Source organism: Anoplophora glabripennis, unplaced genomic scaffold, assembly GCF_000390285.2.
Source record: "Anoplophora glabripennis isolate ALB-LARVAE unplaced genomic scaffold, Agla_2.0 scaffold41, whole genome shotgun sequence".
In the NCBI taxonomy this organism is placed as follows: Eukaryota; Metazoa; Arthropoda; class Insecta; order Coleoptera; family Cerambycidae; genus Anoplophora; species Anoplophora glabripennis.
The window spans coordinates 591,277-601,500 of NW_019416901.1; the positions used below are offsets into that span (position 1 = coordinate 591,277).

Sequence of the window (10,224 nt, forward strand, 5' to 3'; positions counted from 1 at the left end):
TATAGGAGTATTGTGGTAAACGGCCAAAATTAAAAAATGCCTTCTATCTCTTAAAAGAATCTAGATATCGAGATGCAGAGTGTCGAATTGGGCCTGTCCGATACAAACCGAGGATATAAATAAGAACAAAAGAAGTTTAAATATTCCTTTTCAAGAGGGCTCTTAGCAAATAGGCAACCAGCAATACATTTTTATAGATTTTATTGCACAGTTTGTCTAAATATGAATTAATGCACAAATAACAGACTTTCCTCCATTCTACCGCAGATTTTTTATAAAATGGAGTTAGTTTGGAACTTAAATTACTTTTTGGTGTAAAGAAATTTGTAATTTGCTTGTTCAAAAGCGGCAAATTACAAATTTCTCTACAACAAACCGTAATTTAAGTTTCAAACTAACTCCATTTTATAGAAAATCTGCGTTAGAATGGAGGAAAGTCTGTTATTTGTGCATTAATTCATATTTACACAAACTGTGTGTGCCAATAAAATTTTTATCGAAAAAAATCTTAACACGTTTTAATTCTGTATATCCATAAATCAGCATACCTTGTATATTAAAAAAAGAAACAATTAAACATGAAGCTATTTCAACTGAAAAGAGGAATATGCTATACTATTTGTTAGGTACGAGGTTTGACCAAAAACTAACGGGAGCTTTCAAATTACGGGTGTTGTATCTTATCTTGTCTATCAAGTCGATTTTTTTTGTAGCATTGTCATTGAAGTACCTGCCAATTTTTAGGCAGCTGCCACGTTTAGTTTGTGTACGCAAGTGAATGAGTATGACTTACCTCAGCATTCTTGCGATTTTTTGTGTGGCGACATGGCGTAACGGAGATTTTGTCTGATCTTTTGTTAGAAGCGGAATTAAGTGCAGTGAAACGTTCAAAATGTTAAAAGAGGCCTTTGGTAACGATACTGCCACAGCCACCAAGAAGACATCGAAGATGAGGCGAGATCTGGCCCTTTTAACCGTTTTCTTCGATTACAACAGAATCGTTCATGAATTTTTATTGCCCCGGTTGTATACTTAACAAGGAGTCCTACCTATGAGTTTTGCACAGTCTGCGAGAAGTAATAAGGAAAAAACGAAACGAATGCGAGAGACATCTTGTGGATTTTTCACCACGACAAAGAAACGGGTGCATTTGCTTATCCAACAATTCTTGGCGAAACACAACAATGTTGTGATGCCGCAACCACCCTATTCTCCAACATGACTTTTTCCTATTTCCGAAACGCAAAATGACACTCAAAGGACGTTTTTCAAGAATAGACGAGATAAAGGCAAAATCGCAAACCATGCTCAAGACGATACGTAAAGAGGCGTACTACCGATGTTTTCCAAACTGGAAATTATGATGACAAGTGTATAATCACACTTTGAAGGCGATCGGATAAAAATTGAGGATTATAAATACTTTCCGAAAAAATTAACAATTCCCGTTATTTTTTTATCAAACCTCGTATAAGAATACTTATTTTCAAATCAAATATATCGTGTTCAATAACACGAAATTATTATTATTTTTTTAAATTGCACTGGGACTTTATTCGAATGTGGTTTTCAATTGTAAAACGGATAATGTGAAATAACCATTGACAAAATTAAACCATCGCTAGGGAAACCTAATTGCGCAGTTAAATAGCTTTCAAATCGAAATTCCAATTGATACAGCCTCACGTTTCATACAAAAATATGTTCATTTGGAAATCAGGTACTTTCCAATTTGTGAAAAAAGGCTCAAAAAGTGTCACGAATCGCAACAGTAAAAAGTTCGCTTCCACTAAATGATTAATAAATTACTTTTTACTGCTATTGTAACTGTTGTGAATATGATTTAAAAAATCGAAATTTGGCATCTCGAGGGGTGCTAACGAGGGCAATGCTGTGGTCTCGTGTATAACATCCGGGCTTAATTCGCTACTCGGTGAAAATACGTACGGAGACGTGGCCCCGGAAGAGTCCGTCACGACTTTTAGACTTGAATTATTTTTTGATTGAGCTGGAAAAAGTTAGGTTATAAGATAAATAATCACTAAGTGTAAAGCATACCTTTTTCTTTTTCACTCTCTAGAACAGTGATCCTTTCTTTCAATTTTTCAATTTCTTTATTACGATCGTCTAGTTCCGCCAAGAGACACTGAACGGTACTTCTTAGTTGCCCACTGAGTACTTTTAATTCCTCGATCATCTGAGATTCATCTTTGGGATGTTTGTTGCCTACTATTTGAGCTCTTTCGGATTTTTCTTCAGTGTCGCTTGTCGATTTTAAGCTGTCGTTATCGCTACCAGTACCACGTTTACCTATACAAAATTATCGCAGGATAAAACCTGAAATATGTGAATTTCACTTCAAACTCACCAAGATATTCTATGAGAGAATCGTGCACTTGAAACGTCCTATAAAATACAGCTTCCAAGTTTTCTCCGTCCTGCCCTTCCATATTCCGAGCGGATATCTTTCTTCTCTGATCCTCTAACGACTTTATATAATATTCCTGTTGTGCTCTCTTCAAGTTCACAAACTTTATTTGTTTCTGATGGTATTCCTTCTGCAAATTTAGTGATTCCAACGCTCTTATATTTTCCGTTAATTTACAAGTTTGCGACAACAAATCGATGGCGTTTCTGTGACATTCGATGCACTCATCGAATTTTTTGTGACATAATAATGCCTCTGCCTTACGCTGTTCCTGGTGTGCCTTGAAATATTTATAACTGATAAAATAAATATAATATAGTCGATATATTTCTTAACTATGTACCCAACATATGTGTTTATGAACTGGCTTTGCCTTTTAATCCATGTTGTAAATAAGTATATTGATTACGTCTTCCTTTGTGACCTATTTACCGACAATTGTACATGCATATTTTTATATTACCTACATACCCTATTCAAGGTAGAATTTTCCATAACCATCGGTAACACCATTCATTAAATTGCTGATTATTTCATAAATTAGAGGTCGCGAGAATGTTTTACAAACTTTCTCTAAATTAAAAACGAATTGTAGTCAGTTAATATAAAATTTTGACTGTGGACATAAGATATTTGACATTTAATTTTTAACCTAAAATTTTTCAAATGACCTTTTCATGTTATTAAGTACGTTCACAAATAGATAGATTTTTTTTGTAGTAGAGCTCGACAGAGCTAAGAGTTAGTACCAAGAACGAGACTATACAGTAGCCACAATTGGAAACCTTACATTGTTTGATCAAATAGATAAATATCTTTTGGTTATCTTTATTCGTTTAAATACTTTGTTGTCGTTGGTCAAAATATGTTGGTAATATATCTGAACGTACTTCTTATTACAGTTTTCTGTTTACCTACGCGTCGAATACATCTGGTCACCGAAAGATGTCAGAACGGATACCTACAAAAACAATAGAAGTGAAAATTAAAAAAACTAGTAATGTGTTGTGCAAAACGAAAATGGAAGTAAACTAAGTGTTTTAGTTCTAAATTTCATGTAAGTATCTACTTATATTTACCTATTACATTTACATACCTTTTATACTAATGAATGATTAAGCACTAGCATTGCTGTTTCAAATATAAAACGATTGTTACAATACAAATGTATAGATTGTGTTATTGTGATGATTAGAATTATTTCCCATTATTAGGATTATTGTATGTTTATGTTTGTGTATAATTAGAATGAGCGATTACGTTTAGGATATGTGGTTTAGGTATATTCAAACATTTAGAGCCGGCTTAATTTGAGTACCAGGCAAAACACTGATATTGCAGAATCGAGATCTACAAACAAATCACCACCTCCACGAAACATTGTAAAGTGACTCTACAAACATATCCTCACATAAAACGTGAGATTGATCACTGATCCAGTCGTAAATGAAATGCACCTAGACCCACCCCTTTCGTGTCGGACTTATTAACAGTGTAAAGTCAAATCAGCCAACCGTATTTTTCTACACCGCACAATGCATGTTGCTGCTCAGGGTGTGTACCTACGTTATATTTATTGTAATCCATATGTTTTCTTTAATGGCAACAGCAAGAAATCTGTCGGAGTACCACCTCCAACATTTTATACAAAAGCAGGAAACGGCGCGGCGGTAGTAGGTACAGCCTTTTGTTTCTAAAATTAGATCTGCTCCGTTGTAAGATTGTATTCCGATGGTTTGATGGTTATACATTGCGTATGTCATAATTAATCAAAATACCCTTGCATTCTTCCACGGCTGCCTTAAAATTTGTCACAAATTAACATTTAAATGTTTTTATTTTTCAAATCAATCTTAATGTTGTATTCAGTCACATTTGTTAAAGTATCAAACAGACAAATCTTTTAGGTATTTTTTTTTTAAATTTCGATAAATAAGATTTTACATTTAGCACTGACAAAGTGATAACAAAAAATTGTCACAGTTCGTGGCTTATATTTAATAAATTGGTTAATTTTAGGGTTTCTACCGACATTATAACTTGTAACTTTTGTAACACAATGGGCATTTAGACTTACAGTAAGGTATTTTAGGAAACTTTGTTTCAAACTTTTAAAATACCAGGACGTTAAGTGTAAAATAGGTCAGTACATATAGGTCAGGGGTGGCAATTACATTTTGATCTGGGTCATTCGGGAACTTTTAAGCCGCGTGGGAGTTTATGATCAGCAAATCTCTGTAGGCACTCAAAAAGCATACGTGAAGCTTAAAATTGATTTAGTTTTAAATTCATTAGGTAACTTTTAAAATCGATAGAACTTTGAGAAAAATAATATCCGTTTGTACGAAATTTTAATCTTCGAATCGTAATACGGGAAATACAGGATGTTAATCAAATGTCGTTTAAACTCTAACTGACAAAGATGTCTGTATAAATTTGTAATTTTCGTATTTATATAATACTCCTTTTCAGTATTGCTCAAGATTTGTGGAAACTTATCCTGCCGTCGTTTATATTAAATTAATTTGGAATATCTCTGCTAATTCGGGAAATGTAGGTATCTAAAAGAAAATCGTGATTTAGACAAACTGTTCTGTCTTTCTTATAATGCTTCCAAGAGAAAAAAATTAATGGCAAACTTAACATTATTGCTCAAAGGTCTATTTGAAATATTTCAGTTTAAAACTAAATTTGTATATTGACGTCAGTAACAACTATTCTTGAGCGGGTAGAAAATTTGTGCTTTTATTCTAATTATTAGAAGTATTTGAATTTACATTGTAATTTACTAATATATTTTTTCTTTTTTACAGTATTAGAATATTACCTGCATATTGTTCCCAAATAACGTCTTCTCTGAATCTTTACCTCGGAAATAAGGTAAGAAGTTTTATTTTGTTGTCGTTTGAGTTTTTTACGTACGTATCTTTCGGAAATTTTTCAACATGGTCAAACATTTTAGGTACTTATTATTTTGCCTAAAATTTTAATTCTACATTTTAATTTCGAACATTTTTCTTCAAAATGTGAAGGCAAAATACAGATACCTATTTGTAGAAGAAAAATACAGTGTTATAAATACATTTTTCCAATTAAGGAAGCCCAGAATCAAAGTAACAGTTTTGCTACCAGAGACTATAGGTCCCAGATTATTTGTTATTTTTAGGACTTTTCTTGAATTAAAAGATTGACTTTGATTTTATTTGACAACTGAAAGACAGTGATATGAAAGATACTGACTTTTTTTTCTAAAAAGTTATACTAGATTATCGAATCAATAATATCTCGTCTTTTTCATATATTTGACATTTTGAAAATTGTTCTACGTAAAGAACTTAAAATAACACCTAACTTTTAAACCTGAATGAACTTTTTTCCAGATCACCTTAAAATTAATATACACTTTTACAAGAATTTTATAAAAATTGAAATAAAATATCATCAGTCCATTTTCAAAGTCGTTGCAGAAATAATATAGATTAAGGAAATGTACAAATAATTTTTATTAGATTTAACTATTCCTACAAATCCAGTTTATATACAAGGGTTCCAAAGTAAACAGGACATTTTAAATATAAGAACATCAAAATGTTTTTTGGCAAAACGGATTTATTTTATTCGAAATAGTCCCTTTCCGCTCAATACAGCGATTTTCACGGTCTAAAAACGTGTGAAATTAGTGTTTTAGATCATCTGCTGAGATATCCTTCAGGATGTCGGTACAAGCCTTTTGGATGTCTTCTACGTCCACAAAACTATTTTCTTTTATCGGCGAATGGATTTTTCCGAAAAAGTAAAAGTCGCACGGTGCCAAATCAGGCGAATACGGAGAATGGTTGACAGATAAAATGCGATTTTTAGTCAAAAAAATCGGTCACAAGAGTCGATCGATGAGATGGTACATTATCGTGGAACAAACGCCAACTTCCTTCTTTAGCAAACAAAACCTGACCAAAATTGTTCGTTAATGCTTGTTGGACTTGTATCGAAGATATAAGCTTGATAATTTGTAAAAATCGTCTATATTAGCGGTGATTTGAGATACTTAAACTGCCCGAAAAGCTATAGTTTTATTGATTTGGGTAAAACTTCATCTCAAGTGCTCTTTCTGTAGAAGACACAGTTGACGAAGAAATCACAAACTTTGTCAATAACGTTTTTACCTGAAAATCATATTTTTTGTCCAAATTCGTACTTGTTACAATTAAAGAAAGACAAATGTTACAATTAAATAAAGACAAATGGCTGTACTTAACATTACAAAATTGCCTAAAATCATTACAAAGTTAAGAATACCTAAATAATTAGCTCTCAGCTTCGTTTCTGTGATGACGATTGTCTTAGTAGTGTCTTGGCTTTTCTAGAGACTGACCAAATTTTTTTATTGCTACTGCATCGCTAATCATCGGAGGAAGACAAATTGAGATGAAATATTGAAATTTTCTATTGTTGTCATCAATTTCCTCAGCAACTACATTGTGAAAAAGAATCTGAGGTTTATATTTTAATTCTTTAATATTTTATATACAGGGTGAGTCAAAATTCACTCCCCAGCGGCCGGATATATATTCTAAAATAAAAAATAAAACAAAAATGTAGAATACTAAAATCTCGAAAGCGGAGCCGTTTTCGGAAAATTTTGTAAAGAAAAATTCAAATTTATAATTTTTTTGTTACCATTAAAATCCATTTAAATCCATACAAAATAAAGAATAGCAAAAACGAAGATCCTTCTGGCTTTGGCTAACCTTCAAAAACATTTCCATTTTTGTTAATACACTTCTGCAATCTGTGGTAGAACCTGGCAAAATGTTCTTGTAAAAATTACTGTAATTTTCACCATTCAGTATTCTTGGCAAAAAATATGGACTTATGATCTTTTTCCCGTAAATACCTATCTAAACATTTACATACCAACGTCTTTGCTGATTTGCTGAAAAGAACGTTTTGGAGCTACGCATCCTGTTTCCACAGTACGTATTTCTACATTTTGGATGGTTTGGTGATCGGGATGATGGCGATTCGGAAATTGTTCCCTGCGTACAAACGCTCGGCAGCACGGGCGTTATTGTTACAAGCTCCTAAAGCTTTAAGGGCTCCATATTCTTTAAATAGTGTTTTCCGCAAAGACAAATAATTTCAAACATTTAATAACTGAATAATCTAAAGCTTATCAAATAATAGGAATGTTATGTCATGCCACCTGAGTATTTTCAAAGACGCCGCAGTAAAACGAATAAACAGGTGCAAAAAAACGATCAAACCATCAAGGTTTTAGGTACTGAAATCTACGAAAATACTAACTTTTTTGGACATAACTCCACATGTAAATATTCCTATAACATTTACTTGCTTAGTCCTACATATAAAATTATTTACTTTTATTTATAAGTACGTGAAAATAATTCTTAAAATGTGGGGTTAGAATAACAGAAAACGCATGTTTTATAAACGCTTTTTTATTAGTTATTAATTTATTTGGGTAAATTTAAATGGTAACAATGAATAAACAAACCATCAAGGATTTTATTTTTGTGCTTACTTTTGTTTTACACGTTTTACTTTTCAAGATTTCAGTACTAAAAACGCCAGAAATTTTACCATTTCTCGGCCAGGGATAGTGGCCACCTTAATCATATCGACGTATTTTCTGTTGGTAAAAGCAAACCCTGCCATTTTGAACTAAACAAATATACTAAAAGTCAAATAAATATTATACGTCACTGTCAAGTAAATCCGTGTCAACAAGAGTTTTGTCCGGCTAACTTGATTAGTCGGTCGAAAATTGCTGATTTATTGAACTAAAATTAATAATTCATTCGAAAACGGCTCCGCTTTCGAGATTTTAGTATTCTACATTTTTGTTTTATTTTTTATTTTAGAATATATATCCGGCCGCTGGGGAGTGAATTTTGACTCACCCTGTATGTTATTAATTTCTTTATTCGAATAAATAACCGAATGATTTTTGTTAAAGGCTTTTTAAGTTTTACTCGAAAATCAGGCTTTTTTCGAAAAACATAAGAGAGTAGTAATTTGTAGAAAATTGAAAGACCAATCCGGAAATATCATGGTTGTTACCGTAAAGCAGTGGCGTACTATTTTATTTAAAGAAATATACCACCGATCCCCTGTACCTCCGCCACTGGAGCATGTACATTTTTAGGAAATGCCCTCAGATGTAGGACAATGTTTACATAAACGCATGTGCCCAATTTCAAATTATTTCACTTACTAGTTTTTAAATTATTTTAAAAAAATTAAAAATATTTTTTGAAGTTTAACACGCTGTATCTTTTTAACGAAACCTCCTAGATAAAAACTTTATAGGAAAGACTCCCCTTAGAATTCACCAAAGAATACAAGGTTTCTTTTTTGGTCACCATTTGTGAATCACTCTGTATAATGATGTGTATTTTGTACTTGTCTGACTTTTCAGTGTGAATTTTTTGGTTGGACAAAATTATTTTCATAAAACATAACCCTATGCAATCTGTTATTATTTTTATTACTAGACGGGTGAAGCAACCATTTTTGAATTTATGACAGTAGCCGTTGTTTGCGCAACATCGACAGTTTCTTCCATTTAAGTCATTAAACGGAAAAAAAGGAAGAACGCGAAATTCGTGACGGTTCTGCGACAACTGCCCATCAGATTAGCAAAGGCAAACATGGTACACGACAAACGAACGCTTCCTTTTAAGGCTTACCTAATAAAAGCGGGTAATTAAAAAGTTGAAGTTCGCAAATAAGGAAAAGAGGCTGGGCATACGCCAACGTCGATCTCCTTCCACGCGACCAGTATTGTTCGCCAACCGACCAATAACGATATCCGTATCACGGCCGTCTCGCCGGCTTTTATTTATTTATCACGGACAATTTATTATTGTGATAGCGTGATTTGCACTCGTTCCTTTTTAAAAATGGCCGCTTTTATTTATATTAGCGCGATTTGCATATTTTTTTCAGTTAAACCAGTTTTTGTCAGCGAACCAGAATGGTTTCCAGGGCACGCTAGTTCTTGGGCACGTCGAGAGCATGTGCTGATTGATCCTGATTTTTTCGAAAGACGCGCGAAACCGACAAAAATATTTATCGTGCGTTCGTTTCGGGGTGTAAGAAATATGGACGCTATAAAATTGCGCGGACAAGGCATGAGTACGTTGCAGAGTTAATTGTGGCTCCGAGCGAGATTATTGTTACAACTTTTTTCAATTGAATCGTATAAAACGTGGTTGAAGCGTATTCCGTAGCACCATCTCAACGATGTGAATCAAAACCAGAGAGAAATTATGAGAAATTTTACACATATACTAAATTCATTTATACTGTACGCGCCTTAAGTATGGAATAAATTCAGTAAAAACGAAACAAATTTTTTTTTGGGAAAAATCCTCGAACAGGTCGATTTTTAATTTAAAAAACACATATTTTAGCATAAAAGGCGATTTTCAACCGTCTATAATTTTCGAGTAATGTCATTCACATTTTTTTTTAATAGCAACCCCTTATTTTTTTTTCTTGATTCTGAAAGATCGTTTCATTGTCGATCCGACAGTATTAAAATGTTGCCATCTTACATAGGAAAGTTTTCGAGTAAATGACGATTGAATGTTAGAAAACGTAAATTTTATCCATTAAAAAAAATAACAATTCCTATGTCAAGCAAATACAATTCATTAAGTTTTCTACCTAAATTAAGTGTTCGAATTGCCACCCACCGACTACTTGACAATACGCAAGTCTGTGTAGAAATTCTTCTTGCACATTATGAATTATTTCTGGGGTAACTCTGT

At 32.9% G+C, this 10,224-nt stretch overlaps 1 protein-coding gene across 1 annotated transcript; it reads right to left on the minus strand.

Moving 5' to 3' along the window:
- Window positions 1-435: 435 nt before the first annotated feature.
- On the minus strand, window positions 436-3,073 carry LOC108917206 (nuclear receptor-binding factor 2). The gene is made up of 4 exons (XM_018723692.1): window positions 2,900-3,073; window positions 2,369-2,708; window positions 2,059-2,310; window positions 436-2,008 (listed from the first exon to the last, which is right to left on the minus strand). Exons 1-4 carry the CDS (start codon window positions 2,939-2,941, stop codon window positions 1,806-1,808), a joined length of 837 nt encoding a protein of 278 aa, XP_018579208.1. The 5' UTR covers window positions 2,942-3,073; the 3' UTR covers window positions 436-1,805.
- Window positions 3,074-10,224: the final 7,151 nt, after the last annotated feature.

Excerpts from the sequence above, each read along its gene's own strand:
- LOC108917206 (XM_018723692.1), bottom strand. The coding sequence starts at position 2,941 with ATGGTGTTACCGATGGTTATGGAAAATTCTACCTTGAATAGG. Across the intron at positions 2,709-2,899 it reads AAAATTCTACCTTGAATAGG|GCACACCAGGAACAGCGTAA; the intron begins GTATGTAGGTAA and ends AAATATTTCAAG. Across the intron at positions 2,311-2,368 it reads TTCTCTCATAGAATATCTTG|GTAAACGTGGTACTGGTAGC; the intron begins GTGAGTTTGAAG and ends AATTTTGTATAG.